Source organism: Etheostoma spectabile, chromosome 2 (assembly GCF_008692095.1).
Source record: "Etheostoma spectabile isolate EspeVRDwgs_2016 chromosome 2, UIUC_Espe_1.0, whole genome shotgun sequence".
Taxonomy (NCBI): domain Eukaryota; kingdom Metazoa; phylum Chordata; class Actinopteri; order Perciformes; family Percidae; genus Etheostoma; species Etheostoma spectabile.
This window is the reverse complement of record NC_045734.1, coordinates 22,320,148-22,334,898: the sequence shown is the minus strand read 5'-3', so window position 1 is coordinate 22,334,898 and position 14,751 is coordinate 22,320,148. Positions and strand designations below refer to the sequence as shown.

General features: G+C 40.4%; 4 protein-coding genes across 10 annotated transcripts in view; 3 read left to right on the top strand and 1 right to left on the bottom strand.

Annotated features, from left to right (window-relative positions):
* Nucleotides 1-1,317: 1,317 nt before the first annotated feature.
* si:ch211-286b5.5 (guanine nucleotide-binding protein G(I)/G(S)/G(O) subunit gamma-10) lies at nucleotides 1,318-5,856 on the top strand. 2 transcript variants are annotated; one of them, XM_032538425.1, is made up of 3 exons: nucleotides 1,318-1,549; nucleotides 2,114-2,240; nucleotides 4,828-5,856. In XM_032538425.1, the coding sequence occupies exons 1-2, from the start codon at nucleotides 1,460-1,462 to the stop codon at nucleotides 2,237-2,239; spliced, it is 216 nt and encodes a 71-aa protein (XP_032394316.1). In that variant the 5' UTR covers nucleotides 1,318-1,459; the 3' UTR covers nucleotide 2,240; nucleotides 4,828-5,856. The 2 variants fall into 2 exon arrangements, with proteins under 2 accessions (XP_032394316.1, XP_032394307.1); XM_032538416.1 differs by having other exon boundaries at nucleotides 4,825-5,856.
* A 1,300-nt stretch (nucleotides 5,857-7,156) lies between these two features.
* On the top strand, nucleotides 7,157-11,541 carry si:ch211-286b5.4 (afadin- and alpha-actinin-binding protein B). The gene is made up of 13 exons (XM_032538305.1): nucleotides 7,157-7,284; nucleotides 7,451-7,502; nucleotides 7,629-7,738; nucleotides 7,821-7,889; nucleotides 7,989-8,112; nucleotides 8,238-8,316; nucleotides 8,411-8,531; nucleotides 9,528-9,675; nucleotides 10,020-10,129; nucleotides 10,200-10,361; nucleotides 10,614-10,728; nucleotides 10,835-11,003; nucleotides 11,274-11,541. The coding sequence occupies exons 1-13, from the start codon at nucleotides 7,243-7,245 to the stop codon at nucleotides 11,374-11,376; spliced, it is 1,404 nt and encodes a 467-aa protein (XP_032394196.1). The 5' UTR covers nucleotides 7,157-7,242; the 3' UTR covers nucleotides 11,377-11,541.
* A 1,021-nt stretch (nucleotides 11,542-12,562) lies between these two features.
* nanos3 (nanos homolog 3) lies at nucleotides 12,563-13,356 on the top strand. The gene has a single exon (XM_032538370.1). The coding sequence runs from the start codon at nucleotides 12,685-12,687 to the stop codon at nucleotides 13,348-13,350; it is 666 nt and encodes a 221-aa protein (XP_032394261.1). The 5' UTR covers nucleotides 12,563-12,684; the 3' UTR covers nucleotides 13,351-13,356.
* A 659-nt stretch (nucleotides 13,357-14,015) lies between these two features.
* Nucleotides 14,016-14,751, bottom strand: part of LOC116703470 (uncharacterized) — a 6,756-nt gene continuing 6,020 nt past the window's right edge. For all 6 annotated transcript variants that reach the window (XM_032538227.1, XM_032538242.1, XM_032538256.1 and 3 more), the window contains one exon: nucleotides 14,016-14,284. In XM_032538227.1, the coding sequence (XP_032394118.1) occupies nucleotides 14,206-14,284 (79 nt within the window). In that variant the 3' untranslated portion in view covers nucleotides 14,016-14,205. The remainder of the gene's footprint in view (nucleotides 14,285-14,751) is intronic.

The window sequence follows — 14,751 nt, the reverse complement described above, 5'->3', positions numbered from 1 at the left end:
TGGTCAATAACCTGAAAAGAGCTGGGACCACTGTTCCAAGGTTACTGTTGGTAATACACTAAGACGTCACGGCTTGAAATCATGCATGGCGCGGAAGGTTCACCTGCTCAAACCAGCAGATATCAAGGCCCGTCTTAAGTTTGCCAATGACCATTTGGATGATCCAGAGGAGTCATAGTAGAAAGTCATGTGGTCAGATGAGACAAAAATAGAACTTTTTGGTCATAATTCCACTAACCGTGTTAGGAGGAAGAAGAATGATGAGTACTATCCCAAGAACACCATCCCTACTGTGAAGCATGGGGGGGGTTTGCATCATGCTTTTGGGGTGTTTTTCTGCACATGGGACAGGGCAACTTCACTGTATTAAGGAGGCCATGTATTGCGAGATTTTGGGGAACAACCTCCTTCCCTCAGTGGTCTTCCAACATGACAATGACCCGAAGCACACAGCCAGGATAACCAAGGAGTGGCTCTGTAAGAAGCAAATCAAGGTTCTGCCGTGACCTAGCCAGTCTCCAGACCTAAACCCAATAGAGAATCTTTGGAGGGAGCTCAAACTCCGTGTTTCTCAGTGACAGCCCAGAAACCTGACTGATCTAGAGAAGATCTGTGTGGAGGAGTGGGCCAAAATCCCTTCTGCAGTGTGTGGAAACCTGGTGAAAAACTACAGGAAACGATTGACCTCTGTAATTGCAAACAAAGGCTACTGTACCAAATATTAACATTGATTTTCTCAGGTGTTCAAATACTTATTTGCAGCTGTATCATACAAATAAATAGTTAAAAAATCATACATTGTGATTTCTGGATTTTTTTTTTTAGATTATGTCTTACACAGTGGACATGCACCTACGATGACAATTTCAGACCCCTCCATGATTTCTAAGTGGGAGAACTTGCAAAATAGCACGGTGTTCAAATACTTATTTTCCTCACTGTGTATATATATATATATACATATATACATATACATATGGTCAAATCAAAATACAATGTTTGTATGAATGTAACTAAATACATTTACCGATGTACTGTACTTGAATCCAATTTTTAGGTAGGCCTACTTTTATTTTATTTAGGTATGCTACTTCATACTTTTACTCCAGTACAATAATTTTACATCTATAGTCACTAGTTACTTTCCAGATTCATTAAAATTAAAATATAAATGAACTAATAAACTATAATTTTTTTTACAGATTAAGATACTCGTCTTTTTCATTAGCAAATAGTCATAATTATGGTCAGCGTATGCAGGGCGTTTTATTTCAAATTTTGATTGACAGGCCTAGTGCCTAGCCAATAGAATGGCTCGATGGCACAAAGGGGGTGGGGCGCCGAGTGACCAACGTTCCCACTCGGGTTTAGGGTTTAGAGCAGTTGGGGCTAATTTCCGCTCGGTGGTGGCCGTTTAGATTAAGTAGCCCTCAACTTTTTTCAGCCGACAGCCGTCGTCATGTCCAACAACAATGCCAGCAACAACTTAATTACCGCTCAAAGGGCCGTGAAGCAGCTCCGGTTAGAGGCCAGTATCCGGAGGATCAAGGTACGAACCCCTCAACACTGACACACAAACACGGAAGACTGAGCCAACCGACTGTTGAATGGCGGAGACACACTGTTGCAGAAATGACAGAGTGGACTCTTACATCATAGGTTTAAAAAAAAAAAGTTGTCATTAAAGTAACACACATATAAAGGGGTTTATACTCGACGAAACCACAGCTACAAGCGAACAGTTCCTTCCGTGTTTTAACAGCTGTCAGTTTTACGGTCTGTTTTGGGTACGCGTCACCACTTTAAAGTGTCAAAAGTATCGAGAGAAGTGACACGTTTATGAATGTTAAACCTCTTGGTGTTAGTTATCTAAAACAAAATAGGTGAACATTATCGCTCAAAATGTTACATGTACACACACACCCATCCGTCTTGCGCCGTTGCTTGCAAATGGTATGCAAAAGTAAATGCCAGTTAGTCAATGTATGTAAATGAGAGACTCTGTTGAGTAAGTTTGACAGCAGGCAGCTGGAGCATTACAAATACTGTACATGTGATGAGAGGCTGTTTGTTTCCTCTCCCACACGCTATTATCATATGTCTGGCTCTGCAGGTGTCCCAGGCTGCTGCTGAGCTAAGGAACTTCTGTCTCCAAAATGCCTCCAAGGACCCCCTCCTGGTCGGGGTCCCTTCCAGTGATAATCCCTTCAGACCCCCCAAGTCCTGTTCTCTGTTCTGAGGTAGGCCTGCTTTTTTACTTCTACATTGAGGCTTCAGCTGTAGCGTTAAGCTCTCCTATTAAATACACTAGGGAAGACATGAATTACACCTTCACAATTAGTTTATACCATAGACAGTATAAAACTGGTTTATACTTACTACAATATATATATATATATATATATATATATATATATATATATATATATATATATATATATATATATATATACAACAATCTACCAAATTCCGGCAGGCATGAGCAGCAAGAGCTACCAAGACATTGTAAAAACAAAAACTAAAAGATTGAATATTTGACATGACTTTATTGAACTCAGGATTGATTTTGAATCAATCTTGCATACAGGGATAGGGCTGCAGGATTATTCATCATACATTACGTTACATGTCATTTAGCTGATGCTTTTATCCAAAGCAACTTCCAAGTTGATTTAACCATAAAGGTACAGCAAGAATGAAGACCAAACTACAAAGTGCATCATGTGGATTAAACAATTAATTGTTTTGTCTATGAAATGTCAGGACGTAACAGTAAATGAGCATCACAGTTAAACAAGGGGATGTCTTTAGATTGCTTGTTTTGTCCAACCAACAGCCCGCAACCTATTCAATTTCCAATTGTATAAAAGCAGAAATTCCTGATCTTGGAGAAGCTGGAATGAGCAAATGTTTCTAGTTTTTGCTTTAAAAAAATCAACAAAAGATTAATGATTATAAAAAACAATTGCAGATTTTTTTTCCAGTCCAATAATTGATTAATTGACTAATTGTATTCTGTGCCAATCTATTTTATTTATTATTAGAATATTTTATTCTATTTGCTCTACTATGCTTTGAACTTGGATGCATGTGAAGCCAAAAGCTGATTTTTACCTTTTTGTAAATACATTTTAATCTAAATCTAATAATGTTTTAGTTAAAAAGAAAGTTGAAACAAATCATTAAACAATTAGGTAATCAACAGAAATTGGGCTAGCTAGTGAGTGTACATTTGTATCACCATAACCATGAACAAAGTGGAGTCAAATGTATTAAGCCTCAATTTAAAGGGCAACTATTATATAGCATTTTCAGGATTATTCTTGCATTTTGTGTTTTGTACTAAAACATGTTTACATGCTTTAATGTTTAAAAAACAACAACATCTTTCTCATATTGCCCATGGCTGCTGCACCTGGATTCACCCTCTGTATGAGACGCTCTGTAGGAGCGCCTCCTGTCTCTTTAATCCCTCCTCTGACAAAGCCCTGTCTGCTCTGATTGGTCAGCGTGCTTCCTGGAAATTCTAGAGCCTAGGCTCCATGTTTCTCTAGTTGGAGCTACTGCATCGGAGTATATAGCAGAACTTTGTACTGTGGAAAATCACCAATGAAGGCTTCTAAACCAAATACTACACAAACGGACATGTCCCAACAGTAAAGTGACCGGAATTTGGGGAGAAATGACCAGCATTGGCCGAGATAACAGCTGTGTCGCGTTGGCATGTAACATTAGCTACTTAATAGTCCCAATGGTGATCCATTTGTCCGTGTGATCCTTCTGTTGCGCCGCCGCGCTCCACTCTATTCATATGAGTAACGTCAAGCAACTTCAACATGCCCGCAAAGCATTCCGGGAAGGTAGCACTGCATTTGAAAAAAAATCTATATGCAAATGAATCCGTTGAACGCGATGTGACTATCCAGTAGAAGTAGACAAAAATCTTTCAAAACTGTCCTTTTGTAGATCTGAGAGGATCTGACCGATTCTGCAACTGCAGGGCCTATTTCTCCCTTAAAAGGTTTGGCCGTGTAACTACTTTTGTTAGCTAGCTAGCAGTGGACATTAATAGAATATAGCAGCATTTTCTACAGTAAAAGATCTTAAATATCTTAATATGTGACCTCTAATAGAACCTTTGCCATTCAATAAGCAAACAATGAAAACTCCATTGTCTAATTAAACATCGTCCACTGACTCAATCTCTTTTCTTAGTTTAGAAATGTTATAAAAATATTTAATCCAAACGTCAATATATTCTTGGGTATTATCAGTCACACTTAAATGTGCTGTGCTCAAAATACTGGAAAAATACCAGGCTGGGATTGCCTCCACACGGCTCACAGACAAAAGTACTTACGTTTTTTTTTTTACAACTACATGCACTAACATGCACGTGTGGCCAGACCGGCTACCAAAAAAGAGAAGCTCAGATAACAACACACACAGAGTGAATGTGACTTTATTATCTGCTCAGGATACCATTACTCTATATCTAAAAGCAAATATTTGTTTGCTGTTATATTAATATTCTGAATGTCAAGTACAGACCCTTTAAATGTTGAACTGTTAAATAGTTGTCCTTTGGCTACATATGAGGTACTTAGCAATTTTATTGCCATGACAGTGAGTCATCATGAACAGTACCAGTACCCTGAAAATAAAGAAGCTAAATAAAATTAAGCCATCACTCATTTTATTAACTACACCTGTGCTTTTCAAACTTTTACATAACCTAATATCTTCAGGGAAAGACCTAATAATCATTTGCTTTTTTTGATTGTTATTGGCTTAAGTGTTTCCCAATTATCGCTCTTTCCACAGCAAAAAGAAAGGTGGAGGATTTCTGAATTTACCCGTCGAAGGCTTTCTTTTCTTCTACTTGATGTTGCTGTCGATCGACCAGCAGCTCCTCTCGGGATGATGCACCATGGGACTGATGGGTTCGGGGGAAGGAACTGCTCCACTAGTTTGCCAAATGAAATGCTTTTTACTCCCATCTGTTACATTAAAGCAGGGCCAAACTCTACATGTTAAAAACAATTGTTATTGACACTAACTTGACTAATGATTAAGCCGTTCTTGGGTTACCTAGTACTTACCATGTCCAGTCTCAATTTCTTGACCTAATGGTGTCAGTCTCCAGTCACTAAAATTCAACCCATGTGATTGGCTACTGAAAGTGTAACTTCCTCTTGTATTTGGTGGGGCAGGTCAAACATTAATTTTAACCAGGTTCTGTTCAAGAACCACAACATGTTGTGTTATATATACACACGGTATTGAATTGTGTCTCTTTAGAAAACACTGTGTATGTGGCCAACAAACCTACTGGTAGCTTTTGAAATAAATTGATAAGTGTCTTCAACGATTCATGTATTTATGGCAATGGTGAAGGTGTTCTACTACAATTATACAAGGTACAGCAACATGGTACACACCCTATGAGAGCAGGGCATGGGATTGCCCTTTCATCCAGCCTTTTTTCTGTATATAGTTAACAGCCTGTTAATGTTGTTTATGTTAGCCTATTTGTTCCTGTCTTTAATTTAAAAAAAAAAAAAAAAACTAAAGCACATCAAGGCCTTACCCTGTAAGAACCTTTAACCTAGTAGAACCTTTAATGTAAATCTCTTTAGATACACAAATGGCCAAACTGCAAATGTTAATATATCCGTTCAAAACTTCCAAAATATTTTATGTATTGAATGAATCATGTTGCAGTGACTTGTATTAATAATTTTCCACACTGGAATCTTATTCCAATCAACCAAAACCTACTGTTTGCCTGTATCTTTCTTAACTCTGCTACTGTGGGCAACCTTTTAAAAATTAAACTACTTTTTCGGACACTGACTCATTTTTTTGGGGATATCAATCTTTTGTTCTTTTAAAGTATCACTTTTGAATTGTTTGAATTGCTTATGACTCATAAGCGTTTAGTTAATGTTGTGACTAGAACACATGAACAGGTCAGAGAAGATGTTGCATAGAAGTTGCAGCCTCTTGGTTTGATTAGTTTTTTTGGGTCACCCGAATCTGCTCATGGTGGTGGTTGTCCGGTGGACTTTTGGACTACATTTGCTTGGTCAAATAATAAATGGTGGACATCTGGCCACACTGTCCTAAATGTACAGGATAAGACTTGACAGGCAGTACTGATAATTCACTGTTAACTCCCAAGAATCACAGTGTATCAACGTTGGGGTTATTTCATTTACAGACACAGTCCTGGAAGATTTCTAAAATTGGTGTATTATTATTTGTGATATATTTACAGGGGGGGGGGGACAAAAAGGCTAGGCAAGGCAAGGCAGCTTTATTTGTATAGCACATTTCAGCAACAGGGCAATTCAAAGGCTTTACACAAAATCAGTTAAGCAGATAAAACACAAGTACAAACAGTTAAAGTCATAGCATTAAAAACCAATAAAACACATGAATGACAGTTAAAAACAAAATAGAAAACTTAGGACACATAAAACCCAAGAATAAAAGTTACAGTGCAGCATAAGAAATAAAGAAATGAGCATTCATTTAAAGAAAGGCAGCACAAAAAGAAAGGTTTCAGCCTTGATTTTAAAGAACTGAGAGTAGCAGCGGATCTCAGGTTCTGGGAGTTTATCCAGATATGAGGAGCATAGAAACTGAAAGCTGCTTCACCCTGTTTAGTTCTGACTCTGGGGACAGAAAGTAGACCTGTCCCAGATGACCGAGAGGTCGGGGGTCATAGTGTAGCAGACAGAAATGTATTTTGGACCTAAACCGTTAAGGGATTTATAAACTAGCAAGAGTAACTACTGTGTTAGCTCCACTTATGCTCTTGAAAACAAAATACAATACCATGTTAAAATACATTTGATGGGTTTCACAATCCACTAATGTGATTTTGGGACCTAAATCAGTTTCTGGGGCGGCCCCCAGCTCACCCTGTAAAAGTGTAAGACTCCCTCATCCCCCCCTTTCCAGTCTATCCACTATCACTATAATAAAAGGGAAAAAGATCAGTTTCCACTCCCATTGAAGATTTAAAAAAAAATAATGCTGAGCAAAAAACCTGCAGAGCGTGTAAATCTGGGGGAGTCTCAGGCAGGGATTATCAAATTTCCTCCTCCCATCATGGATATTTCTTTGAAGAAAAGAAGTAGGAAGCAGTTGGACTGAATATTTTCACATCCTGAAGTTTCCATCCAGCCCTTTGTTTGTGGTAATTAGCAGAAGTGCCATCAGCTGGAAATAAAAATGGCAGGAATCTGTCTAAGGAAGGTTTACTTTTCTGCTCAGGTAAGGAACTACATAAACATGTAAACTGATCCATTGTTACAACAGTTATACATTTGCCCTTTAAGTATGTATACATATTGTCTTGATCCTGTTTTGGTGCATACCAGTTACAATTACATGTGAGTCAATTGTCCGCTTGTTGCCAATATGTGAATATGGCATCCAGATGGCTTCCAGGTTTAGCCAGAAGAGATTTGGAAAACAATCTGGGTCCTCAGGTAATACTGTCACATTTTAACCAAAATATAGAAACATGAGCCAAAAGCTTCAAAACATGCCGGATAAACAATCCAATCCACACTATCACCTACATCATGTCCGCCTGTCTCTCTTCTCTACCACAGACTCCGTTCTGCCGAATGATCCTGGCCCCAGCCCTCTGAATGAGCTCTCCCACAGCGCCTCCTGGTGGGCCGACACAGAGGAGCACGGGGAACAAGGAGACTCTCTCATAGTGGGTCCAAAGGAAGTGAATTAAATGGATGAATGCGTTTAATTCTGGTGGGGGGAACTAAACCTCTAGGCTACTTTTGTAGGAACAACTAAAGGAGATGGATGAGCACGTGGCCAGGCTCCAGGACATGCTTAGATGTGAACGGGCCAAAGTAAGTTATAGGCTACGTGTGTCAGACATAGTGCAATATAGGTCTACTATCTAAATACACGGTTCTCCTTTCTCAAAATCATATCCACCCTCTCGCCAGAGCACTCGTCTGCAGCTGCGGTGTAACCAGCAGGAGGTGGAGATGAGGCGTCGAGAGCAGCACACCAACAGACTGAAGGAGCGGGTGTCTCAGCTGACTGACCGACACAATACAAAAGGACCCTGTGAGACTCACTCAGTCCTGTTGCAGTTACAGTGACAGAATATTTTACCCACAGATGTCTGCGTATATATCATGTTTAATTAACCCACGCGAATGTTTACTATCTTGCTTTTTTTTTTAATCCAGCCATAGAGGTGTTGAACCTTACGTCTGGAGGTCGAGGCAAAAGAGAACAGCCAATCAAATCATTCAGGTCTACCGCAAAGTAAGTTGTTATTTTCATCACTTTTTGATTAAAGCCTTTAAATGCAATTTCCACCTATCCTTTCTTAACCTCTCTTGCCCTCTCCATCTTGTAGACGAGAAGAGGAAACACTGCGTCTGATGTTGGAGCGCAGAGAAGCAGAGCTCAGGGAGGCGATGAAGCTGCGCCACAGCATCGCCACTTTACTCCATGCACTCAGAGTCGACATGGCGCATGTGAGTAAAAGTAGAGAGCTCTTTGACTAAGGCCGGTGTTGGTCAATAAATAGCATTGGTCCTTGAGCCCAAGAGACATTCATTGAATATTAAAGTGCTCATTTTATGCTTTTTGGCTTTTCTCCTTTCCCTTAGTGTTATACATCTTTTTTGTGCACGTTGTAGGTTTACAAAGTGAAAAAGCCCAAAGTCCACCCTAAAGGGACTTTACCATCTCCAACAGGAAACACTGTTCACCAACTGCTCCAAAAAGCTCTGTTGTAGTCCAGCCTTTACTTCCGTGAAGAACCTGCTTCACTTTGTAACACACAGTTTTATAATGCTCGCCTAGCTGCTAGCGTGGCACGCCCTCACACTCTGCTTCTGACTGGCTAGCAGTCCTTACCTAGGTACTGCACATCAAAAATGGAATAGAAGTGAGACGCCTCACTCTGTAGCTAAAACAGAGAGCTCAACACACAGGGCAACAAAAGGAGCTGCAGCAATGTGCAGTAAAACAATATGGTGTGTTGTTTTTTTGTTTTTTAATTAAACCATGTAAACCTATTCTGATATAACCTCTAAATACAATTATGAAAATGAGCATAATTTGAGCCCTTTAAGTGAACCTAAAGTATAAACAACAACCTCACTACATGGTCTATTCAGCTATCCTGGAGCATTCTATTGTTAACAAATGGTCTTCCTCAGCAGATGCTGCAGAGTTGGTTAAGGACTTAAACCAGAGTTTTCCTAATACAAAGTGCATTTTAGTAGCTGTTCTGGATTTTATTCCTTGAACTTTTAAGCCACCATGGTTAACACGTCCTTAAAGTGTTCAGAAATAAATTTGAAACTCCATCTGCGGAGGAAGCTTGTGTAACGCCATCGAAACGGCTACTAAAGTTACTTGTGTTATTTTCTCAAGGTTTCTAAGGTGAAGAATGAACTCTCAATCTTTAAGTTATAGTGCTGAATCCAAAATGAAGTATTCAACATAACATCATTTTTTTGAAGACCCTGTCAGACGGTGTGGATGTTCAGGATGAGGCTCAAGCTGAAGACAACAAGCTTGATCAAGCTGAGGTAGCGCTTGGTGACCATGTAACAGGAGGCGTGGTTCAGTGTTGGAGGCAGGTGCAGAGGAGACTGCGTGGTGGCCCATCCACAGGTAAACACCCAGGTTAACGTAAAGTAGTAGTGTGCACATCCCCACCAGTGAGGTGAGGTGGGGTGGGGACCAGTGAGGTGCTGGGGGAAAAAAGGGGCTGAATACAATTGAAGAGAAGAAGATGCTGGGTCAAAACATTGCAATGCGGGCATCTTATTCTTTTCAGTTGCAAACATCCAGGGTAACAAATCTTTAAAGTACTGCTTTGAGGTGTTGTCTTTTTTAGAGAGAGACTATATCAAGAATTGTAGATTTGTCTTCAGCTTTTAATTTAGTTTTTGCCAAACCAATGATCAAGAAACACTTGTATAAGGAATCCAACATGTGGTCTTTGTTGCCTGTAGGCCACACTGGTTTTGACACCGACCATGACAAGCTCCTGGCTCAACTAGAAACTGAACTGAAAGGGAGTCAACAGCTAGTCAGATTACAACAGCAGCTGCTGGAGGTATGATTGTCCATCTCATACACACACTTTTGCTAGAGTCAGACTTAGTAATACTACTTTCTGTCTGCAGGACAGCTTTGCGTCGCCTGTCCCCCGTGAACTGGCTGATTCCTACTTTTTGGAAGAGTGGGAGCGTCTTCAGATGCGCTGGGCAGAGCTTGATCATCAGAGGCGGACTTTTAAAAAGGAGAGGCAGTCCTTCACTGATGCTGCAATCAGACTTAGCCATGAGGTGGGAAGAAAATGAGGCAGGGGCCGTTATTGTTTTGAGAATTTTTTTCAAAGGGCTTTAAATCCTTACAGTGTACGACGCCCTCTGTCCTTAAACCCTTGATTTGGCTAAGACAAAATTACGAATGTTGGGGAGAGAAAAATGATGAGGGATCCCTCTTCCTATTTTTGTGCATTTACAGTAGTTTCCTCACACACGGCATGCTGGCTTAGGAGGCTGCTTCTTACTCTAACGTGTATCATTTGTGTACAGCGCCGTGATTTTGAGCAACAGAAGGCCTCTGTCCTGAAGCAGCAGTATCTGCTGGACTCCTCTCTGTCTGGTAAAGGAGCACCAAGTAACAACAGGAGAGAGAGCACTGGACTCAGTGAGTATGCCGTTAAATTAAAGGGTGGAGTCATGGGAGACTGTTTTAATGTGGTGAAATAAATTCACTTCAAAAGTCCAAACACATCATGTGTACGTGACTGCAGATTTCTCAAGTTTGGGGCCCACCAGCATATCTTGCTGTCTTCCCATTACACCATCTTCAACCAAGTCGGGGACAGACGCTGTTTCTGGATCACATCAGAGAAGAGTCAGAGTTCAAACCCCCAGCACTCCTGAGCTCTACTCCGCCCTCAATCTGTCATACAACTGCAGGTTAGTCAAATCCTGCTTTCATAGCGATAGCAGTGTACATAAAGAGAGGAAAAATAAATTGTTGGAAAAAAACACAACTTTCCCTGTGGTCAAAGCATTTACTGCAATCTCAGTGCTTTGGCTGAGTTAAGTCTGGCAATGTGTGTTGCTGATGAAGAATAAACAAATACAACTAATTTATTTCTTGTATGAAATTCTCTACACACAGCTAATCAGGCCCAAATTATACTGTGAATTTTTTTCTATTCCTCTCTTTTCTCTCAAAACCAGAGAGTTTGATGACCAGTCAGAGACATGGGAAGGCCGAGCAGACACACAACGGGCTCCACACTTAGACTGCTCATTTGAATACAATTTTGATGATAGGTGGTGATTTAAAAAAAAGAGAAAAAAAGCTGTACCTTACTATTTTCACTTTTTAAGGTAATCAATAAAGGCTGATTGTATTTTTTTTTTATCCTTATTTTCTTCCACCTTGAAAAAGATGTAAATTGATTCATCAATTTTTTTTTTTTTTTTTTAAGACTACAGCAGGATATAAAATCCCTTATGTTTGACACATTGTCTATTCTGTTCAAACCATTAAAGTGTTTTTCAAAGGTATTTTATATGCCTCTATTAGACAGTTGATAATGTAAACAGACATGCAACAAAGGTCACCAGCCGGATTCAAACCAAGGATGTTGTGAATATGTGGTAAAGTATTTTAAACCAGGAAATCTAAATGTAGTCCACTGCTACAGTATGTCTGTGTGTAGTAATGTCTTAATTATAATAAATTATAAATCTGAAAGCTGCACGATGAAGAGAATTGACTTTTTTTTTTTTTTTCACAAATCAATGTGTTGGCAGAACAGCTTCAAAGCTTCTCGGTGTGGATTCTCCAAGTGTCTGAATTCAACTGAGGTCATAAACATTCTTAAGAGAAGTTATATTCCTTCACCTGGTGTTTTGATGACTGTCAAACATGTCAGTCCAGAATATGTTGTATGTTTTCAGTTGGCATTTGATTCATCATTTTCATACTCAACAAACCCTTCAGTGATGCCACTTGTCCTGTATGGAAGCATCTGCATGTATTTTGTTTTCACTCTTATTTAGAGATTTCCTTTGTCTCCCATCTGTATGGGGATACGTGAAAGTAGTAGCTGCCTTCAGCAGGAAAGGTTGCTGCTTCAAATCTTTTACCAACACTTTAAAGGTTAATCAGTCAATATTACTGCTGCTTAATTATAATACATTTCACCCCTAAATAGACAATATTCCAAGCTTTTCTTATGTTATCAATAGTATTATTTATTAGACTTAAATCTTAGAAACCCAACCTAAAAAAACTAATTAATCTAAAACTAATGGGCTTGTTGGTGCGCATATTAGGCCTCTAACTGTGCATGATACTCATGCCATGAGGGGATATAGTGGCATCACTCGATGACCTGTTTGATGACCTGCACGTGCGGTGCATGAGCTCATGTGATTGGCTGCTCGCACGGTGGGGCGTTTTTTCCTTTCACCACTTGTACTCAATTACCAATTACCAACTTCAAAAAAACTGTTACGCGCGCCTAGCGCCGGTGTGTCTGCTGTCCTTTACGTCGTTATTACAAAGACAACAACTCCCATCATCTCACGGAAAGGGAGTTTGGCAGACAAGACAAACATTTGGCCGAGAAGAGCTATAATGACCGGCGTAGTTTGGGGACTTTTCCATCACCTTCCGCGCTTCATGGAGTCTGACAGCAAACGTTTCCAGCCCTGGAGGGACTACATGGGATTGTCGGACACAATCCGAGAGATCCTGGGCCGGGACCCGGCCAATGAGGCCTCTAAAGCTCCGCACTCAGAATCTGATGACCTGTGCGAAGCACTGATGTCCGTGCGCATTGGGCTAAACACCGTCTGCCAAAGTAGTATATCAGGTGTATCTACGCGGTGTGCGCCAGGCTCTTTGACTCATCAACGCCCTCCTGATGATTTGCCATATGCGACAGACCCGTTTCGTGTCGAGACATCAGACGCGGTGGATTTGAAGACCGTTTCGAGACCGACGGGCCCCCGGGGACCTAAAGAACGCAAGAAAACCACTCGTTTCAAAAACCCGGATCCTCCGTTGTTATCGGCGTCAGCTGAGCGCATGTTCTGCAGTTTCTGCAAGCACAACGGAGAGTCCGAGTTGGTTTGCGGATCCCACTGGCTGAAGAACCAGGCCGGAGATGTTTTGTGTCCCTATCTGCGGCAGTATGTGTGTCCTTTGTGCGGAGCCACAGGGGCCAAAGCTCATACTAAGCGCTTCTGTCCAAAAGTGGACAGCGCGTACAGCTCCGTGTACGCCAAGTGCAGACGCTGAACCAACAGATGGCAGCAACAAGGCTGACTCCTTTATTATTTGAGTGTGGATTTGTTTATTAGCACGTGTGGCTTTCATTTGCATGCCAAACCTTTCTAAGACTACAGTTGTGATCATCAGTCATAACTATATTGTAGAATGTGTAAACACCTTGTGACCATGTCAGCATTTTAAATTTTTTAAAATATGAGTGACTTGTTCTGTGTAAATACCTGTTCTTGAGGCATGTTTTATTTTGAATATTGTATGTGAGGCTCTTCTAAAATGGCATTTCATCTCTTCTTAATTTGTTTAAAGAAATGTGTGAAATAATTATATGCCAGAAGTTAAATATGTAAATCCACAACATTGGTGTGTGTGTGTGTATTATTTGTCATCTCTCTCTATTCTTTAAAATAATTTAATAGCATTTGATATCTCTCTTACTCACTGTCTCATTCTCATCCTCATATTTATATATTGAAAGAAACCCTTTGCTCCACAGCCGGAAGAAATCTTTGTCTGCATGTTGGCGCTGACCCCCTGGTAACTCGCAGACATGATTAGGACAATAGAATGTTTATTTCTTTAAACTTGGAAAAATGTACGTTATTTTCATCACCATATAGGGCAGACCGCTGGATGTATTTCTAATGACATAATGGTTACTGAACATTTAAGATTCCTGACGTAATAAGCAACACACAGCTTTATTTGGGGAGAACAAGTGACAACGGAGCAATTAAACTGAACATTCCAGCTGTCAATAGTACAAGAAGAGTAAAAAATGTATTTTAACATTTTAAAGTGCCTTCATTACCCACAAACCATTAGGGCAATAGTAAGCTTAGGAGGGCAGGGACTTGAAACGAATCCTCAACGGATGGAGCTCCTTGAAGCTTTACTGCTACGGCGCAGGTTCTCCAGCTCTCTGTGAGTGGCCATGACCTTACGACTAGAAGAAAGCAACCACAGGCAAAAATGCTGATTATCACATTTAATAATTTAACTTTCTGTACCAGATTTGCTTTTGACAACAAGTAGATCAAATTAAAGGGGCGCAATGCAGTTTTGGCCATTTCTTTGCTTTTCTCCATAGAGCTCCCCCTACAGCTTTGGAATAGATATTTGGCGCCTCCTGTGTTTCCTTGTGTCTGACTCCTCGCTCGGTCAGTCTGCCGTTTCCTCTTTCTCTGTTCCTCCCACAATGCTTTCCTAGCTTTCTGCTGCTTTTTTGCCGGCTCAGCCATGACAATAGTGTGAAAAACTCAAGGGGGTAAGCCTCTCCTCTCTAAGCGTAGCTCACATGATGCCATTTTAATACTACAAAGCCATCACCTGCAGTAAGCATCCCATTGACTGCCATTCATTTTGGCGCTACTTTGACAGTGAATAACTTTACATCTGAAGCGTGTCAAGACT